At 47.3% G+C, this 21,295-nt stretch overlaps 1 protein-coding gene across 4 annotated transcripts in view; it reads right to left on the bottom strand.

Moving 5' to 3' along the window:
• CNTN4 (contactin 4) overlaps window positions 1-21,295 on the bottom strand; it is a 271,038-nt gene that overhangs the window by 2,135 nt on the left and 247,608 nt on the right. For 3 of the 4 annotated variants that reach the window (XM_039558957.1, XM_010390268.4, XM_010390269.4), the window contains 10 exons: window positions 9,473-9,648; window positions 8,275-8,395; window positions 6,975-7,133; window positions 6,102-6,251; window positions 5,623-5,693; window positions 3,885-4,119; window positions 3,280-3,395; window positions 2,708-2,894; window positions 2,098-2,210; window positions 641-809 (listed from right to left, as the gene is read on the bottom strand). In XM_039558957.1, coding sequence (XP_039414891.1) covers window positions 641-809; window positions 2,098-2,210; window positions 2,708-2,894; window positions 3,280-3,395; window positions 3,885-4,119; window positions 5,623-5,693; window positions 6,102-6,251; window positions 6,975-7,133; window positions 8,275-8,395; window positions 9,473-9,648 — 1,497 coding nt within the window. The remainder of the gene's footprint in view (window positions 1-640; window positions 810-2,097; window positions 2,211-2,707; window positions 2,895-3,279; window positions 3,396-3,884; window positions 4,120-5,622; window positions 5,694-6,101; window positions 6,252-6,974; window positions 7,134-8,274; window positions 8,396-9,472; window positions 9,649-21,295) is intronic. The other variant, XM_039558958.1, reaches the window with a different exon arrangement.

Below are 21,295 nucleotides of genomic sequence, written 5' to 3'. Positions count from 1 at the left end.
TTCCCACCCCGGAGGAGCTGTGTATCTGCTCAGTGACCCACGGCCTGGAGCCAAATGGGAGCTGGCGTGTTCCAGCTCCTCTTCCCTCTCCTGTGCTGCTGATTAAATTCCTCTGCATGGCTTACACAGCCACGGTGGGGAGAACTCTGCTCTCACCCAGGCTTTTTTTACATTGCTGTAATTTTAATGCCATATTCCTGCATTGCAGAGGCTCCTGATTTAATGCAGCTTGTAAACTGGGACATTATTAATGGAAGATGGGACATGGAGATTTTGCAAAAGCCATGTTGTGTAATAAAATACTCTTTGTGTTTGTTCTTCTACACCACCTCATTTCCCTAAATAAATATTTATGCATCCAGCACACAATGGGATATGGCTGTATAGTAGCATTATAAATTTAGAAGCCTCTGCATGCTGTATTTGATTATTGTGAATTGCAGTGAAACAATACATTCAATGCATATATGAACACGGAACTGAGAGGGGAAAGTGCCTGGAAACCTTAAATACAAATAGAATTACTTAGGATAGCATTTCTTATGGCTGAATCTTGAGTTTGGGATGACATCAGGGCCAGGGACTGGAATATCTGCTGGTGGGACCCTGTGGCACAGACCCCAGTCCCTCCCATCCTTACTTGATATCTTTGGGATTCGGATTTGCTCGCTGCTGCTGCCATCGCCGCCGTCGCTGAAGGGTTTGATCTCGATGATATAGTCTTCATCAAAGGGCAGGGACAGCTCCACTGAGGTTTTATTTGTCTCTATGACAGACGTGCTGCTCTGCCTGTTCCACCTGTACAACACCTGCAGCCAAGGGGGAGAGAACAGGAGGCAGAAAGGGCAGAGCCACCTGCTGTCCTCAGAGTCGTCCACCTCAGGGTGTCCAGAGGTGCTGCTGCTCTGTTCCTGCCCCTGATGCTCAGGCATGGTCTGGTCACAGAGGGGACCCGTGGGATTTGCTGGGGACACCAGCACAGAGGTGGCAGTGCCTGGGCAGGGGGGTGACACTGGCAGGAGGATCAGCAGCACCGAACACGGCACCGGTACCTGGTGGAGCCCCTCAGAGAAACTTTTACCTTAGTCAAGCTAAAATAAACCCCTGTATAAGTAAAAACTTACTTATAGAGGTCAGAAACTCCTTATTATGCTGCTTCTGGAAACTGAGTTGGGATATTTGATGCAGTGCCACCAATGGTTTCCCAGAATAAATGACTTTTGTGAATGACCTTCTGAGCTGTGGGAGTTGTACTAATTTATATCATAAATTGTGACATAAAATATAAGATTTCTAGGCAAAAAGAAGAAAAATAAGCAATGTTTTTCTATGATTCAGGAAATAAATCCATCTGGTTGTGCTACCCTAACAGTAAGTTAAAGGAGAATGTTTTAGAAACCCTCTAGATGCTTTTTCAGGGTGACGAGTCTCTCTCTCCCTCTTTCAACCAGCTCCTTAATTTGCATTTCAAACATAAAATGTGTAGTAAAAAGCTGGTCCAGATTGCTGAGGTTCATCTGAGGTTTGGACTAAAAACCCTGAGAAATTACTTGTTTTTGATAAGCCCATACAGAGCACCAAAGACACTTAAAAGTTGGTGCAGGAACTGAGGGGAGCTGGCACAGGCTTGCCAAGTTGCTGGCATTCCAGACTGGGAACAGAACCTGGAGCATGGCCAGGTCCTGCACTGGCTCAGGCTCTGGTAGGAAATGTTTGCACAACTCAGCCCCCAGGGCAACATCTTTTTGGGTGAAATGGAACCCTTGTGGAAGGTGGTGGAGCTGAATTCTTCCCAAGGTTTCTCTCTAGTTAAATTATGTCCTATTAAAACCTCTTCTAATGAGGATTCTCTTTCTTTTCCTCTTGGCTTTGCTTTCTGAAGGAAATGGGAACTATTTAAAAAGCATTTTATTTATCTGCAATTAAGGAGCCAACTACAGCCTTTGGGAAGTTTCCATGGAAGGCAGGAGCGAAGTCCTGCAGGTGGGAGCTGCAGAAAAGAAATGTGCTTGTGCTACACAGGGCATGGCCTCTGGTTTTGGAGGAATGCCCCAGATTTGACCTGGAAGATCATGCAAGTACCATGGAAATACTCACTTTGTAGCCCCTCACTTCTGATTCGTTGTCCAAGGCTTTCACCTGGTCCCAGTTCAGGATGATCTTGGAGTCGGATGAATTCCACACAATGTTCCCGGGGGGCTGACTCGGTGCTACACCAAAACACACACAGCACCCCGTTACTGAGGGGAACCAATTCCCAGCTGGATCCCTGCCAGTGCCAGTGGGGCTTCTCCCAGCAGAGCTGAGCCTGCCTCAGCCCTGTCCCTCTGCAAAGCTAACGAGCTGCTCCACTGATCTGTGTCCTCAGGGTCACGGGAGGTGTGACACGACACGGGGCTTTAAATGAAAAAAGGATTCAGTCACTTGCTCAACATGCCTGAAACCAGAGGAAAAAAGCCCTCTTGAATGCTGAGATAAATATTTAATTTGCCTGCACGGCTGAGATTTCAGTTTTGCATGCTCTGCTTACTTAACACCAGGAAGAGCCTCACGAAAAAAGTAAAATAAAAAGCCTGAGCCTGGTAAATCTTCTGCACAAAAACCTGGCAAAGGCAAGTCTGACAGCTCCTTCAGACTCAAGAGAGCTCGGAAATGAGAGAGGGGAGCAGCAGCTGGGCCCTCGCAGGGCATCCCTGCCGACACTCACGTGGCTTTTTGGTGGTGACGTTGACGGCGGCGCTGGAGGGGCCGGTGCCGGCCGTGTTGTAGGCCCTGACTGCCAGGTGGTAGAGGGCATTGCCCCTCAGGTTGCTGACTTTTGTGGATGTTTGGTTCCCAACCGTCCGGATCCTTTTGGCGTTTTCCTCCTTCTCGTCGTGCTGCCAACACCGGACCTGGGAGGCAGAGCAGGGCTGTGGTGGTGCCCAGCCCCGGGCTGGCAGCACCCCTTTGTCCCTGTCACTGACCCAGATCTGCTGCCAGGGACAGCTCCTGCTCCCTGCCACGATCCCTGTCCCTGCTGGGGACAAGCCCAGCTGCAGTGCTCCCTCCCCAAGCCTGGCCATGGCAGCACCTTCAGGGAGGGCTCCATTTCCAGCCAGATCCCACACAGAAAGGTGGAATTTTTAACCATGTGAGAGAAATCTCTGTGCACTGAAGAGGCAAAGGGAAGCAAATCCACCTCAGGAACACACTCAAGGCAGTAGGAGCAGCACAAGGACATCTCTGTGTCCCCTCAAGGCTTGCTGCTGAAGGGATCCTGCATTCTGTCTCCCATACCTCATATCCCTGTATTCTTCCTTTGTGCTGGTTCTCCCATGGGGGAGCCCAAGAAACTTCAACGTCTGAGGCAGAAAGGCTTCTGGCCAAAACAGTGGTTGGGGCTCTCGTTGGCTCTGGGCAGTTAAAAACAGAAGTAAGGATTTTCAATTCTATGTTCAATTAGTCCCAATCGTCAGGGGATTCATTTTCTTCATTGCACAAGGAAGGAAACAAACAAATGTCCACATTTCAAACCGATGGCCTGTCAGGCCATGTCGGGCCTCTCCCTCAGAAATAATAAGATGTCATTACTAAACTCAACCCAGGATACCATGTACTGTAATTAGGACAAGTGGGAACATTTTCTAATCAGTGGACATTAATTCATGCTAAATCTCTGCGGAATTCTTTCCAGATTACATATTACTTTTCCATTAATATCAAAAGATTTCATTACGATTAATGTTATTTTAATGACTGTGAAAAGAATTAATCACGGTTCGCCATTTATTATAAATCAGAGCAAGGCTGAGGTATCAAAGGATGTGTCAAGGTGGAGACCAAACCCTTTCAAACCCTGCAGCACAGAGGAGGGAGAGGAGGTGGGGAGGGCTCATCTCTACCTTCCTCTGCTGAGTAGACGACGGTGACGGGGCTGAAGGACCCTTCCCCCTTGTTGTTGTAGACGCCCACTTTGACCTCGTAGGGCGAGAAGGGCGGCAGGCTCTCGTTGCGGAACACGTAGCGGGCGGCGTCCGGCGAGGCCACCACCGTCTGCATCCAGCTGACCGTGCCCAAGGGCCGGAAGGCCACCACGTAGCCAAAGCCACCCCCGTTCTGCAGCTCCTCGGGCACCGTCTGTGGGCAGGGACAAACAGCAGCTTCAGCACACACCGACCTCCCTGGCTGCACCCTGGAGATTCCTCTTGGTCCTCTTCGTTCATAGGTTGGACTTGATGATCTCAGAGGTCTTTTCCAACCTACTTAGTTCTGCGGTTCTGTGATTCTGTGAACACAGCACTGGAGATGGAGGTGCATGAGGTCCTACTTCACATCCAACCTGAATTCATCCCACCCTGCCTGCACCAGAGCCTTTCTGCTCCATGAAACAGGAAGCAGCACCTCCAGAAGACACTTCTTCTAAAGCTTATTTCCCTTCCCTCCCTGACTAGATGGGGCCTCCATAGGTGATATAATTTTAGGCTTTGTGAAGAGCCTGAGGTTTGCTGGGGTGAAGCAAGGACACGGTTCCTGCTTCCCCAACACACGTGCAGCTGCTCTCATGCCTTTGGGATCACATGTGAAGCCCCAAAGAACACACCCTGGACACACTGATGCTTCCTACTCTCAGGCTTGCATCCCCCTAAAAAGCTGCATTAAACACAAAGGTTCCAGTATTAAAATAATCCATAATTATGGGCCACTGTCCCACAGATGTCCATAGAGCTTCAGCACGGGTTACTGCTCGTGACTGCATCCCACTCTGTATTGTAGGGCTCAGAGCACATCGTCAAGAAAAGGCCTCTGGACATTTAAAAGAGTAAAACCACTCTTCTGTCAAAATACAAATTATATTTTGCGCAAATTACATCTCAAACCAATGGCTGATGTTCTGGCCATGTGTGTTTTTGAAACATATTGCAGTATCTTTAGGAGACATGGCGTAACTAATTAGTCCAACAGAGGAGGAAATTTAGCACATTGAGCTGTGTGGTGAGGACAAAAACCCATTTATAGTTTTTAATAACCTTAAAAATATCTCTGGCGATTCATTCTGCCAGCTTGGTCAGAAATAGTGCTAAATGGAAGTGTTAGCATGTCTAGTGGAGTTCATTATTAGGAGAAATATGCCAGCTGCATCGCATCACAACATGGAAATACGAGCAGACAAATGACTAAAGTTCTAACCCCATCTGCCTTAAGGAATATTAAACATTTCTCATCTCTGCATCTCCTCTTGCTGGCTGCCATCAGCACCAATGAAAGCCAGCATGCCTCGTGCTGGCTTTTAACTGTTTGCTGCCTTCTATCCCAGAGAGGATGAGGGAGGAAGCTGGGAGCCAGCCACTGCCATTCTCCACCAGGTCAGGATGTTCCAAGCATATTTTATCCCTCGGGTGGCTCCTGGCCATCCACAATTTGTTGTATGGATGCGCTGGGAGCTGAGCCGGTGGCAAATCCTGCTGCCCACGGTCCCTGCCCAGCACTTCCCTGCTGGCTGCCCTGCCCAGGGGCTGGGGCAGGGACATCCTTCAGCTCCACCTGAACAGCTGGGCTGTTTTTGTCACGCAACCTGGGCTGGTTTACTGCCAACCCTTTGAAATTCACAGAAGGTTCGCTGTGGGCTGGGTTGAGACTCACCTCCCAAGTAATGACCAGCTCTGACTTGCTGCCTCCACCTCCACTCACATTAGCTGGGGTCACCTCAGGGACTGCAAAAAAAGAGATGCAGATGGATGTGACAGCTTTGAAACCCAAAACCCACAGGGAGACAGAACAGAGCTCTGCAGCAACAGGACACTGCTGGCCTTCCCTGCTGGTGCCAGGAACTGTTAAAATGACTAATTTGCCATGGCAAACAGCACATTAGAAGTATGTCAATAATAGTATATTAAAAGTATGCCAATTAACTTGTGTATTCAGTCTCTAATTGTTTAGTTTAAACATTTGTCCTCCATAAAAAAAGGCTTTTATTTATTTTCCTGTTTCATCTTCGGTTCCGTTATGGGCTCCAATGGAACAGAGGAGCCAAGGGCCAGGGCTTTCCTACAGCTCAGGGATCTCTTGGCATTTATTCCACAAAGATTTCACCCTCAACTCCTCTGCCCAGCACTACTTACGAGCTTCTTCAGTTCTTCTCTTCTCCGAAGGCCTGCTGGGTTCCCCAATCCCGATCAGGTTGGCAGCCACTACTCGGAATTCGTACTCCACCCAGGGGTTCAGCCCCACCACCGTGGCTGTGAACGTCCTGCCATCGATGATCTCTGGAACTGGGGATGCAAGGAAACCCACTGGGATATTAAAAACTGCTGGGAAACAGGCACAGGGAAATCTGATTTCCTTAAAGGTGAGGGCTTAACATAAATACAAATAAGGATTGATAAATTTTTTCTCATCTTTCTAAGATTTTAACAACTGCAAAAAAGTCAAAGAGGCAGCATTAAACCACAGTGCTTTTAGCCCAGAAATTCCTGCCATTAAAGAGCTGCTCCAAAATTGCCACAGTTTGGAAGCAGAGTGTAAAGTTTGGAGGGGCTTTATTTTTCTCTTCTTAAAACACATGGTTGTCTCTGTTTAATGGTTACTGGAACAAAATTAACCCCTGACGGAATGAGCAATTACATCATGGGATTTTTTCCTCTATCAGGGAAATAATTCTCCTTAAAGATAGGTGGGATGACACGGTCTGTCCCTGAGGGATGTCTTTATAGACCACAATTACTGTTGTATATCTCCAGCACGGCAACAAGAGATAGGAATTCATTCTGTTTTCCCTTAAACATTCATGAGAAAAATGGGTGAGTAATGGCATTGACTGCACCCTAAATCTTTGGGTTGCCAAACCTGGAACTAGTTAATAAGAGCAGTGCTCTGCAGCCAGGGAAATTGCCTTTCACATCAGGGGCCAGAGCTGGTCCAAGCAGCCCTGTGTGGGTGCTGATGGATGAGTTTTCCATCCGTGGAGCTCCCCATGGGGCAGGTGAGGGCCTTACCTGTGCTCACTGCCTGCCACCCCACCGAGAAGGGGGTGCGTGCCTGCACGACGTACATGGTGATGGGGCTGTGGTTGTCTGCCCCCGGCCTCCAGGACAGCTGGGCCGTGGTGTCCGTCACCTCATCTATGGTCACAGCCTCGGGGGGACCCGGGGGACCTGTGGCATTGCACAAGAATCGGAGTGACTCAAGGAAGGAGCACTCTGGTCATCTTCCCCTCCTGGGGACAGAGGTAACGGGGTCCCTGCAGAGCAGCTGGGGCAGCTCCAGCTCTCCTTGCCTGGGTGGGACTGGGAGGCACTGTGGGGATGCACCAGCACCATGGTGGGAGAGACCAGGATGTTCTGCCTCACTGCTGGGGTGATTGAACCCGTGAAGCTCTGCAGGAATCACCAGCCAGGGAGAGACCCCTCTGCTCCACCCCATGGCCATTGCTGCCCGAGTGGTGCCTGAGGTTCAGTCTGCTCCCATCTGAGAATCACAGAATGGTTTGGGCTGGAAAAGACCTGCAAGCCCATCCCATCCCACCCCCTGCCATAGGCAGGGACACCTCCCACCGTCCCAGGCTGCTCCAAGCCCCATCCAGCCTGGCCTTGGACACTGCCAGGGATCCAGGGGCAGCCACAGCTTCTCTGGGCACCCTGTGCCAATGTTTTAACACCCTTGATGTTTTTAGGGAGTGACAAGATCAGTACTTCTATCATCATCAAGGGTCATGTCCCTGTGAAGAATTTAATATTCCTCCTGCTTATGAGAACCAAGGGTAGCAGGGACAGAGCAGCACCCAAGTTTGCCTTCCCCAAAGTTAACAAGTGGGAAAATATAAATCAGATTTCTCCTAAGGATCCAGGCTCAGGGCAATTAATTACAGCTCTGTTAAAGTCAAGCTTACACATTACCTCTGCATGGTAATGAATAGATCTTGATATATCAGTGAGATCACTAAATCATGTTTATTCTTAACAAGAATAACATCTCTTGGCAGAAAGTGCAGCCAATAGCTGGGTGCTGCTTCTGCTGCACAGTTCATGACACGAACAAGCCCAGTGGGTGCAGGGCTGGCGTTCAGGACACGAGCAGGTACTGGGGGTGTGTGGGCAGGGTCTGTTCTGGGAGCACATGAAACACTTTACATGCTCTGGCTGATGTTGTGAACCCCAGCGTGAACCAGAGCTTTTTTCTCAGATTAATTACAAGATGCTGGGCTGTCCCTGAGCCCAGGGACTGCAGAAGGTAGGAGAAAAAAAAAAAAAAAGAAATTTTACTCCACCATCAACAACAGTAACAAAATTCAAATACCTCTTACAATCAGGTCTGCAGCAGCTGAGAGCTTGTCCACACTTGTTTGCACCATGCAGACGTATTTCCCCGCGTGCTTCAGCTGGATGCTCCTGATCATCAAATCACCAGCTGAGTCCTGCTGATAAAGTAGGGAAAAGTGGTTACAATTACTTTTTAATGTGCCCTAAACATCATTATCACATGAAGGACACTGTGACTAATGGATTTACTTTATGCTGGCTGATGAAAACACCAGTAATGCAAGCCATGGCCTGTTAAAATGATGGGAGTCTGCCTGGAAGGGAAGAGAGGGAGCACCCCTAAAATCCTGGCTCCTCCAAGGGGCAGAGGAGCAGGGTTGGGGGCTGTTAAGCACTTTCCCCACTAAAACAACTTGACAGTGTAGGACAGGTTCACTGTGATTCCTCCTTTTTCTCTCTGGATATCCGATTTTTACCCTCTCTGGCATCCAGAGGCCCAAGCTGTGTCTCCATCTCTCCTGCAAGGGAAGCCCATCCCAAATCTGGAGATATCAGCACTAGTTTCATGGCTTTGTGTCCCAGCCAGCATTCTGATTGCCCAGCATTTTTGTGCTGAAGATCACGAGAACAGCACTCTCTGAGGAAATCTTGCATCACACACCAGCAGTAATTTGTTTTCCAAACACCAAGTGCATGTCTGATTAACTGTTGAATAGAACTAATCAGGTTTCTGGATGTTTTGGATGCTGAGAACCTCTCTGAATTTCTCCCCAGACACAAAGCATTCGATACATTGGAAATCTCAGGGTAACCTCGTGGTTGTGGCCTTTGGGCTGAGGAATATTAATAAAGTTTGTAACTTTAGCTTTGTGGGCCAAAACAGGAGCAGTCACCCCGAAAAGCTGTTGCTGCTGCTGTGAGCCCTGGGCATCAATCTGTGAGTTCATCTTTTAATGTTTCATTTTCTAAGGGATAACAGCAAGGCTTGTAATTGTATCTCCTTTTCCTTTCAGCACCGAATTCCACTCCTGACAAATGCAAACATGGACTGTCACTATGCCTGAGACCTGTGGCTCTCTCAAACCTCCCTCAGAGCAACATGCAAAACCCTTCCCAGTTTTCTACCTCTGCTGAAAGTTTTCCAGTTCTTTCCCCCTTTTTCTCGCTGCCTTCATCCAGTTCCTTCCATCAGTCACCTTTTCTACATTACCCACTTTGTCAGATTTAATACTTACTCCTCCTACCCTTTCAAAGTGATCCCCATCTTTCTCAAAGTCTATCAGGTGCCCATTGAATGACCAGGTGAACACAATGTCCAGGGAGTGATCGTGGGACACCTGACAAGGCAGGACGATGCTTTCCCCAACCGTGACATCCATGCTGAAAGGGGACACCATGACCCGGGTTGGATCTACAGACAACAAAGAAAGAGGGGGAAAAAAGGATTATTCTTGTTCTCCTGAGGAACAGAGACACTGTAGGGCTGAGAGAGATCCTAAGCAGTGATCACTTAGGAAGGTCCTTAAATCAACAAGTGAATTATTCTATCTTTGGGTTTATCCTTTCTCTAGTTGTTGGATTAAAACACTATTAATAAACCCTCCAGAATCCTCTTCCAGCCACCATCCTGATGAAGAAGGAGGAAAGAAAAGGCTGGAAAAGAGTGCAGCAGATCTGAAAGGTTTGATTAAAACTTTTTATCAGAGATTCTTTTATTTGAATCTTCTCACTTCAAAGAGTTGTTTCACACTCATGCGTTGCTCACCACGGTTATCGAAAAACTGTTCTGTTGTTCCTAAATTAAATGTAAAATCCCCAGAACTGGAACAAAAAGGGTGCATTAAAGCCAGGAGTTTTTAATCTGGTTGTACCTGGCAAAGGAAAGATAAGGCTGAGATTATTGTTATGATGTTTATTGAGAACTGGCCACGCTCTCTGATGGATGGCTTCACAACTCAAATCCTTTCCTTGTGCAAGGAGGATCCCCACAAAGAATAAATATAAATGATGAGTGATACCAACAGAACCTTCCAGAGCATGGATGTGGTGCCAGACAGGGGCATTTAGGGAGCTGAAGCAGAAGGAAAGGTCCTAAACAGGACATTTCCAAAGGGAATTCCCCAAACCTGGATCTGTGACGTGGCAGGTTCTGTGTTAAGCACAGGCAGCAGCTCCACCCCAGGCTTCAGGACCAATCCCTTTCTCAAGCTGGAGTTCCACAGCTCCTTTACCACTGGTTTCATTGTCTGTTTTTCACTTCAGTGTGAGCAGAGAGTGGTGGCACAGAAAGATGAGCCATGACACATTATGCAGTCTCCTGCTCCTCGTCTGTGCCTGTGAATTCCCTCTGCCTCTAAAGTTAACATTTCTCTTCCATTTCTGTTGACAAAAATGCAGCAATTTTTTCTACAGGGCCTCAGAGGAAATGAAAAGGAGGAAAAATATTGCTTAACAATGAGACCAAAAGTCTGAAAATCATACAGAGATAGGTATTTTTGCTTATTGCAAAAATCCACTCTGCATGGCTGTCATGCTAAAATAATACCAGCATTATTCAATCTCTGGCACGCGACACCAAAACCTTCCAGAGCCTGTTGCCCAACTGCTTAATTCCCTGCTAAAATAACAAAGATACAGCGACAAAGATATGGACTGGGCAGAACTACTCACCGAAATCCAGGGGATGCGAAGCTGTTCCTGGATTTTCAACCTTATCAAAAGTGTACAGGAGGTGGTGAGAAAGATTTTGTTGCTGTCTAGAGAGATTTCAGATCAAGTCCTCAGGGACTTGGCTGTATTATCTTGGACAAATCTAATTTGTCTGTGTTTTGTGTTCACTTTTGACCAAACAGAGGAGCTCTTAGAACAACCACAGTAAGTGTTATGATACTTAATTAATCAGTTAATTAATAAATTTAGTATTTCTCAGGTGTTTATAAACATGTGAAGAATGAAGAAAATAATGACTATAAATATGTAAAATAGAATATATAATTGTATAGAATTTTAGAACATAGAATAGATTCTAGAATGGAATTCTGGTATGTAATTTGTATTTTAGAATTCTATACAATTATATTGTAGAATATCTTAGATATATAATATATATGAAATATTCTTTATAGAATAATGATATTCTAGAATACAGTTAGAATATTATAGGTTTATATAAACACATAGAATATGAAATATAATAGAATTCTAGGATTTATATTCTATATAAATATAAATGATATCAAGAAATGTGTGTTTGCTGAAGGCCAGAGCAGCTCAGCACAGATCCTGCTGGTGCTGCAGGAACTGCGAGTGCCTGGTGTTTCTGAAAATGCCTGCAGCTTTCATGGAATTGTGGAATCATTTAGGTTGGAAAAGATCTTTTAAGGTCACTGAGTCCAACTGCTCCCCCAGCCCTGCCAAGGCCACCACTGTCCCCTGTCCCCAAGTGCCACATCCACACGTCTGTTAAATCCCTCCAGGGATGGGGACTCCACCCGTGCCCTGGGCAGCTGTGCCAGGGCTGGACAGCCCTTTCCATGGAGAATTTTTCCTGATATCCAGCCTCAGCCTGGCCTGGCGCTCCCGGGAAGAGCACCCTGGGATGGCAGGAGCGCAGCTGGATGTGCCCCTGCGCACGGGCAGGGACGGTCTGTAGGTGTCACTGAAGGCTCGGGGAAGCAGCAGAGCTCCCTCCCAGCCTTCCTTCCACGCCGGCACTCTCAGGAGGACGCTCTTTGTGTGACAGAGGCGGCACTTCCCAGTTTTCCATGGTTTTCCCAGCCCTGCTGTAGCCGAGCCCGGGGGCTCTGAGCAGCCCGAGAGCTCCTGGGGATGGTCCCCGGCTGGAGCGGCTTTACAAACACACTGGGATCTGCTGTAGATAAAGCCAGATGCGGAGGGGTGAAAGACGCAATGGGAGGAACCATAAATTCCATAGGAATTCCACTGATTGACACAGACTGTTGCTCACCCAAGGCCGTGCTAAATCCCTGGACTGAGAGAAAAAGAGAAGAGACACAAGGAAAAGGAAAAACGGGGAGGGTACACATTGGAAGGGGGTCTGTATTAGGTGATTTGGAAAGTCTGTGCCTCTCAGGTACCTCAGCCCATGGGGAAAGAGAGAGCAAAATGGGGCCAGGAAATTGGGATAAAAGGAGGCCGCATCCTCCAACAACTTGGGAGACCCCAGGGGAATGCCCCATGGCCTCTCCCTTTATTCGAATAAAGAATTCCAGGACTCCTCTGTCTCCTTTTTGGACATAAACCTCTGGTGTTTGTGGATTAATTTTCCCGACTCCCTCACGGCCGCATCAGCACAGGTCTGGGTGCCCAGCTCTCCCCCAGCCTCGCTGGTGGGCTGCACTGGGGTCACCCGAGCTTGTCTCACCTCCTTTAGTCCTGCCTGAAACCCCGATTTCCCTGCGTCACCTCCCTTGGCTTTACTGCTGCAGCGCAGTGCCGAGAGCTTGGGGTCCTTCTGGCTGATTAAGTGGATTTGGTTTATCCTGCGAGAGATTTTAACAAAGTTTGCTTCTTTCCTTAGAAGAAACGGAGCTGAGCAGCACTTCCTATCCGTGGGAAGGCTGTAATTGCTTCCCTTCTCTCTTTTATCAGCTGCCACCCGCATCTCCCGGCTCCTTTCGGGATGCTGGGTTGCATTTCGGGATGCATTTCCAACTGCACCCCCCAGGCTGCAGGATTGAGGGCAAGGCCTGGGGATCACAATGAGCCAATCTGCGAGGGAAGCACCCGGCTCGGCCCTGCCATTGATCGGGTGTCCATCGGGAGGGATGATTTGTTTAGGGCAAACAGCCCCGCAGCGCCGCGACCGCCGCTTGTGGCACACGAGGGGCTGTGCGTGCGACATCAATCTGCGGGATGTGACACAGCGGGACACGGGCTGCAGTGGCACCGCAGAAGTGACACAAACCTCAGCAGAGGCTGACACTCGCAGATAATGCTTTTTTTTTCCTCAAAAAACTAGGTCAGTGCAGGGCAGCTTTTGAGTGATGCGGGAGGCGCGGGGAGAGCCGGGCGCGGTGTCACAGATTCGGGGCCCGTCAGCAGAATTCCCACTGACCACAGGGGTTCTTCCAGACCTGCCTGCGTTAGGTGGACTCAGCATCCCGTTCCCAGTTGGGCCCCGGGGGCTGCGTGAAGCGCTCCGGAGGATGGATTCAGGGGGGCCTTGCAGGTAAGGGTATCACAGTCCTCAGCAAACGATGGGATCTCCTGTGGCAGCCCTGGCTGCGGCAGGAGCACAGAGTGTCTGACTCTAATAAGAGACTGAACTGGAACGTGCTCGGGAGATGCAGCTCCTGTTGTTGGCCTCGAATCGGTGCAATTGAGCATTCAGAGACAGATCAAAGAGAGAAGGGATAATGTCAGCGTTTCCAAGGCTGGGTGCAGCTAATACCTAAATGCTTATTTAGACATCTATCCCAGCACACAGGAGGAGGTCGGAGAAGGAGCAGAAGGGAATACTTGGGTTTTGACATATTTATCCAGCATAAAAACCCTGAAGAAATCAGAACTACCCCCCCAGCCCCCAAATTAGCAGTTCCTTCAGACTGTCCTACTTCTAAGGGAAATTTTCCAAAGACTTATTCCTTCCTGTCTTCTTCCAGCCCCGCCTTCACTTCATTCAGGTTTGCACTTCCATGCTGCTGGGAAGCTAATGGAAATGTTGTACAAGATCTTACAGAACCACAGAATAATTAAAGTTGTAAACGACTCCAAGATCATTAACTCCAAACTTCAGCCTATTTTGAGGTCTGCAGTACATGCCCCTTTCCCCTTCCCTCTTTTGCCCGAGCAGTGAACGTCTGTTGGAAATACTCCTGACTGCTGATATTCCTTGTGAGGATCTGGGCAGATAAGCAGCAATTTCCAGTTTGATTAACCAGCTAATTACCTAATTCTCTCAGATTAATGTTACAGTGTTAAAGATTCAGATATATTTTTCCTTACCTGCATAAACCATTTCCTGTACAAGACTTTAAAGTGTGTTTTCCTTGTAGATGAACTCTAACTCAAGCATTTGGGACTCATTTTGCCTCTTTTTTTGAATACCATCATGTTTACCAATTTCATTTTGGCTTTTATCAGCAGGAGTTAATAAATGCATCTCAGATCAATGTCCTCTATTTGCAATGACATTTTACATTATTGTATTGATTCCAAGGCAAATCATGTCTGGAGATAATAAAAATCAATCTCGGAGGATCTGGTTTCTATGAGCAACCAAAGAATCAAAGTCCAATACATGAAAATACTCAAACGTGCTCTAATTTTTTTTTTTTTTCCTGTTTGTGAATGAAATATTTATCCTGGACCATAAAGTCAAAAGCCTCTGAGACCTGACTGGTGAAACTGCTGGGAGCTCTGAGTGCTCTGTCATCAGACACTGGGATGTGCAGGAGAGAGGAAAATACAGCTCTGAATTAAAGAGATTAAAACCCAGTGAATGACTGAACACATAGAGGAATTAGCAGAGCAAATTACAGCTGAATAGATTGAGTACTTCATGGGGCATGGCCAAAACTGAGATTAAAAAGAAATGGGGAAAAGGTTAAGTATTTACAGTATTTGGCCTTTAAAATATCCCACCTGTGAGCTGTGATGAGTCACACAGATGCTTTCAGGAACAGGCACTTGGTTTTATGCCAATATATCCCTTTTTTCCCTACAATCAGCTATTACACACATTCTTAACAGAAGATTCTGCAGCATTTCCACCCTCTGGTGTGTGCTGTGGCAGTTCAGCCTAATAAAATATAATCCTATTAAAAGGAGACACTATCAATTTAGAAAAGGGACTTGAGGCCCGGGACTAGAGTCACTTAGCTCTGATTTTAGAAATAGTTGTGATTAGTGATTAGAGCTTTCCATGTCATCAGGCAGCACTGATCTCTGCAGTGAAGGCAGTGAGACATGGCCTTGTATTCAGCAGGGATTAGGGAAGGGAGGGATGGAACACCTGACCTTTCCTGGAGGAGCACAGACCCAATTCAGCAACACACAGGGCTGAGCTGGCCATTTAGGCCATGCTAAAATTGCTTTGCTGAAGGAGGATCCTTATCTTGCCACTTGTTTGGCTTAAATCTCCCCACAGCAGTGTGGGGACATGGGATTACTTTGAGCTGGGAGCCTGAGCCCCTTTCTCAGGAATTCTCTGTGAGGGTGGGCAAGGCTGTTTTAAGAGGAGGTTTGGCTGTTGCTCCCTGTGGTCTGTTCGTGCAGCTGCTGCCCTTCCCAGAGCAGCAGTTTCCTCCTCAGCTTCACCGAAGAGCTTCCCACAGATGGAAAACTCTCTAAACTTGATGGCAGAACCTCCCTCCCAGGATTTAATGCCTCCCACTGCCCAGACAGGGAGCGGGCAGTCAGTCAGGGGACTGCACTTCTGCACACCCCAAGCTGCATTGTTTGTGGGGCTGAATGATAAATGAAGGGTAATTTAAATCTGAAAACACATTAAGAATGGGCCTGCACGGGAGGATACTGGGGAGGGGGCTCCCTTTAGAGCAAATTCAAAGACAAAATATATGAAAATACATCCACTGCAGTGAGAGTGCAGGGAGCGACGAGAGGACGCAAGACTCCACTTTCACCTCCATTTCACCCAGTGCAATGCAATCTGATCAAATCAAGCTCTCTCCGTACAATTGTCACAAAGCAAATCACATGTAATGGGCTCTGGAGATGACAATCAAACCTGTCACTCAGGGAAATTTGTTCTTGCTCTTTGCAGCAGGATGCAACAGCGCCTGATTACACCAGGAACCCCAACATCCTTGTCCAGCTCTGCACTGCAGACTAAAATAAAACCCACTTCACTCCAGAGCTGCCTCAAGTGGAATCTCCATATTTGACAAACGATCCAGGTGCTGGTGACAATCTCTGTGGATAACCCAGGGAATTCAAGGTGTCACCTTTTGTGGGCTATTGATTGCGACGAGCTGATATCCGTCTTTTCAAGTATGGAATAATCTACTGTCATTGCAGGAATGATGGCCATCGCACAGAGAAGGTTAATCAGATACAGGAGAAATCATATCTAATCTGTGATAAATTGCCAGTCATTCAGGGATCAATCACTGCTCTCCTTGTACCACAACCCAGGGGAATTGTGCAGGTGTAATTCCATGGAGCCCATGGACACAGTGCCCAACAACATTTTTCCCCCTGGAACAGTTCCCCCTGTGCAGTTTGTGCATCCATGGTGTTTTCACATGTTTTGAATAGTAATGGCCATCAATCAAAAATTTCAGGAAGCAGCAGAGCAGAAAAAAATGGAACATCCAGGCACTCAAACTGCAAAATCATGGAGTGACTGCCACAGTCTTGGCATTTTTAAGGCACAAGTGTGTATTTTAGGCCTTGTTCACACTGATTCTACGCCTGTTACCCACCCTCCTCACCAGCACCAAGGCGTTAGGAATTAGCTGCCATGCCAGAATAAATCCCAAATTAAGAGTCATTAGGAGCGGATACCTCTTGAGCTGTCAAACTTAAGGAGCAGCCAGAAAATCCCTGGCTGGACTTCCCAGCTTCCAGTGAATGATCCACAGCTTAAGCATCCTTAATGTCACGCAGATCAAGGCTTGCTTGTGTCATCCATGCCTTGGGATAAGCCAGGCTTGGTGTCCACAGCATTTATCAAGCCCAAGACATTCATCTTCCTATGTGCCACTTGTATCAGGAGAGGGATCCGGAGGGGAGCACCTAGGGATACCTCTGAAAACAGGACAAGTTTTTCCTATTTTTTTCCTATTTTTTTTCTACTATTCCCTTTAAACCTGTGGCAAACACGCATTAACAAAAAGTGCCCGCAAGTTTAAGTCAAAGAAAGCACAGCAGCTGCAAACCTCAGGATTTTCCAAGTATCCAAAGAACTGAGCCAAGGAGACATGGAAAGCAAAAGCAGGGGGAGATTTCAGCTCTATTCCCACAGGGAGTGTATCCCAGCTGCCCATGGGGAGCACAGCAGGGACCCTGCCCCTTAAACACCAGTCTGAACATTTAGACTTTGGATCACAGCCAAATGTGAACAATTCAACTCAACAATTCCATCAAAAAGAGAATTAGATGAGCAAAAGAGGAGGAAGAGTGCCAAATGAAGAGGAAGGTTGCTCTAGCGTGGGCACAGGCTTGGAGTAATTGGGAATAAAATGAGTTCTCCTCCTCACTTTCTGTCTGACCTTGAGCAAGTCATTAAAAGTCTCTGCTGCCTTATTTGCCCAGCCTGTAAAATGGATCAGACCTTCATTAGAAACTGTTTTGTCTCTCTGTACCACTGTGCCCAGCAGATATTTTTATTTAAGATGAACTTTTTCTTGCATCCCCGTTGAGACCTCCACACCAGCGCGAGGAAGTCTGACACCCAAACACCTATTACTGAACAAACCCAGCGACAGGGAGAGCAGAACCAACCAAACAAACACTGAAAGCAAATTTTCTGGGCCGAGGTCTCATTTGTTTCCTGGTGAAGGTGAAATTGTCTCACAATGCCTTGTACTCTCTCCTAAGGAAGTGACTCATTCTAATTAGTGGCACACAGAGAGGACAAACCTCACATTCTGAGGGCTGTGCTCCTGCTTTGCTGCCTTGTGGCTGAGCCCTGGTTCTGATGTCAGGGGCAGGATGGAGGCAGGATCACAGGTGAAATGAAAATAACAACCCCCAAGACCATCCCTCATTATAACTTCCTCAAAATCCTCAGCTCCTTCTCTCCTGAATAAATCTTCCCCACAGAGCATCATTAAAACGCGTCCCTGACATTTCTCCTGTTCCATGGCATTTTGCCTCAAATTAGCCACGAGTTTTTCTTATGTAAATAATTCCAGGGCCAGAATCAAGATCCAGCTTGGAAAGACACCCTCAGAGAGGTGGAGGAACAGCAGCTCCACCTCTCCTTTCAGCCTGGTTTCAGTGCTGGGTGAGCTTTGCTGGGGTCACTCGTGGTCTGGAGCATTTCTCCCAGACACTTCTGCTCGTGGCTCTCTCCTGCAGGGAATGATGTTCATCGTCAACTGCATCACACAGTTTAGCTCCCAGGACTAATGGATTTTTACAGAGACTTTGCATTGTGCACCTAGGACAGGAACTGAATTTTTCACTGCTGAAATACTGCTGATTTCCTAAATAAACTCTCTATTCAGATATATTCACAACGAAGCTGGAAGAAAACACAGCACTAAACCCTACAAATTGGATTGGTTCTTCATGGCCCACTTAAAAACTTCAAATGAAAGCAAAATTCATGTTCAAGTGTGTGTGTGACTGACAGAGACCGAGACAACCCACCCAACACATGGCAAGTCAATCCAGTGACAAAATTCCATGTATTTCAGAGTCCACCTGCTTCTGAGCCAGGAACATTTGTATTTCTGTCATATTCCCAAATGCCTGGCTGGATCACAGTGATCCAGGACACCTAGAATGTAACCTATTCCATTTGTGTTCTCTCTGCCCTCACGATTTTGGGATAAAGACAGGAGACTCCTGTCTCTATATGATCTCTGATGGCATTGCTCATAATCCTGCACTAAAAAAAGGGAAAATCAGGTCGCAAGAGTCCCTAATATTGAAGCAGCACCTCCCTCATGTTCAGCAGTGCTTTAGATACCCCCTGGTCTGTCAGTCCCAGGCCTTATCCGGGTGCCACCTGGCTTTTATTATCTGATAAGGAACTCTGGGTAACCTGTTGGCAATCCAGGCTAGGGAGAAACGCTCCCATCAGCCCAAATCCTCTGCTGAGCTGCTTCCAAAAGTGCTCCTGAGAAAATGCACAAAAGGGGTGGGATTTCCCCAGCCACTGTCCCAGAGTCTTGTCTTCAACACTCTCACCCTTCCTCCTCCTGTGACAGAAGATGTGCTCTCTGAACACTTCCTCTGTCTCTGATGTTAGAAACATCACCCTCAGGCCAGTCTGCTCTGAGTCACTGATTCCAAGGATGTAAAGTTCACTTTCCCTCTTTATTCTCCCACACTGCTTCCTTCATCCTCACCTGAAGCAGATCTCCAGTCCCTCCTCAGTGCAGGTCCTGTTTAGATCATCATCCCCCCATCCCTGTCCCAGTCACACTGAATTCCTTTGGGATGGGGGGAAGTGGCTCTGGGGAGACCTTCCCCCACTGCCACAGCAGCACCATGTGCTACAACAACCTCAGTTTTCTCTGTTTTACTGTTTTCCCTCGGAGTATGACCCTAATGCACCCAGTATTCGTGGAATTCCCATGGACCTCCTGCCTGGCAGTTCATCCCGCTGCATGCTATGGAACCAGGACAAGCTCTCTGTACCCTCCCCTGGGATAAAGACCAATCTGATACATCAGTGCACTTAACCCATGGTGTCAGCAGGCTCAGAACCCGGGATCTCCTTCAGCAAGGAAGAGACGTGGGACTGCATCCCATGTAACCTTAAACACAGCTTAAAATGTTAAGTGCAGCTGTCATGTTCCATTTTCTGGGAACCAGAGGAGTTCCATGGAACTAAAATCTCAAGGAGGCAGACCTTCCACTGCCTGAAATTCCTGGTAACTCCACTGCAGGGACACACAGAGCTGCAGGGACTGAGATCTGGCCCCTTATCGCTGAGCCCAGGGGTGGAACAGCAGCATGAGCTGTCAGATGCCAGAGCTGGGCCTGGAGAGAATATCCTGAGTTGGAAGGGACACCTTCCACTATCCCAGTTTGCTCCAAGCCCCGGCCAACCTGGCCTTGGACACTTCCAAGGGTGGGGCAGCCACAGCTTCTCTGGGCACCCTGTGCCAGGGCCTCACTGCAAAATAATTTGTTAATTATGATTTATGTCCAATCACAAACATAAACACACTCACACCCACTGCCTTTGCTTGGATTTCAATGTGATCTATGGCTGCGTTTTAACCACCCTGGGCTTTCATTTGTATTCAAAAACTGAAAAATATTTTAACCTTTCTGAAATGCACCATGTTAAAATAAATGGAAGCAAGTTGATGAAAACTGTTAATTAACCTGCTTTTGTCTCATTAAGAGTCTGTGTTTAACCTATAGGTCGTCTCCTCTTCCAGCTGATGCATGGATCTGATCTTCAGTGATGAGCTAAACAACCCAACCTTTTATTGACGATGCAGAACTCCTGAACCTCCTGCTTTTTTGGGAGAGGTCAGAAAAATTCCTGGAACAAAAGTGCTGAGCTTTCAAAGGCATTATTCTAAACGTTTTTTCCCTGTGGCAAGAGAGGTTGCAATAATGCTGACCCTGCAGTACATGGTGGGTTTAAGGTAAAACTACAGAACAAAAATACTGGTTTTCTCCCCTCTACAGGTTATTCAGACATAATGGTTGAACTTTTCTAAAAATACAATTTTTTCCCACTTTATGTGCTGAATCAGGTGTATCTATAAGCATCAGCACTTGCTCTAGTGTTGCTCCCATTATTTACCTGAGCGATTACCAGTTTTAAGACCCTCGATGTGCCTGAGAGTTGGCTGGGGCTTGGAGGGACAGTGAGGAGAAAGAAGGTGGTGGCAGGGAAGGGGGGGCAGAATCTGTGGCATTTCCCACGATCCAGAGGCACCATTTCCCACGGGCTGCAGGGCCTCCATCACAACCACACAGGTACCTGGAGAAGCTGCTCCGTGGGAGTCCATCCATCTGTATTCCTGCTTTTAAAAATATCACTCCAATAACGCTGGAGATTAGTCCAGGACTGGCACGAGAGCAAGGCAGGAGATCTATGCTTTTTAATATCAAGCTCTTCACCAAGACAGCTTTTATCATGTTAATGGCTAAATCACAATGATTGTAAAAGAGCCAAAATGAGGCAATTAGTAAGGCCTGTGACAGCCCCAGCCAGTGACACACAAGGTTTGCACTGGGAGCCAGATGGATATCTTCAATATATTTCTTATTGTCTGCTTGTGGTAATATGTTCAATTAAACTAAATCAGCACTACAGAAGAACCTCTGAATTGCCTGAAAAAAAAAAATTAATTGTCTGCTGCAAATTTAATGAAGCCTAACACTTGTGTTATGTTTACAAGTTTTATTTGTTACGAGCAGTGAGCGCTTACAAG

This window comes from Corvus cornix, chromosome 12 (genome assembly GCF_000738735.6).
Source record: "Corvus cornix cornix isolate S_Up_H32 chromosome 12, ASM73873v5, whole genome shotgun sequence".
Taxonomy (NCBI): Eukaryota; Metazoa; Chordata; class Aves; order Passeriformes; family Corvidae; genus Corvus; species Corvus cornix.
This window is presented reverse-complemented; position numbering and strand designations above follow the sequence as displayed.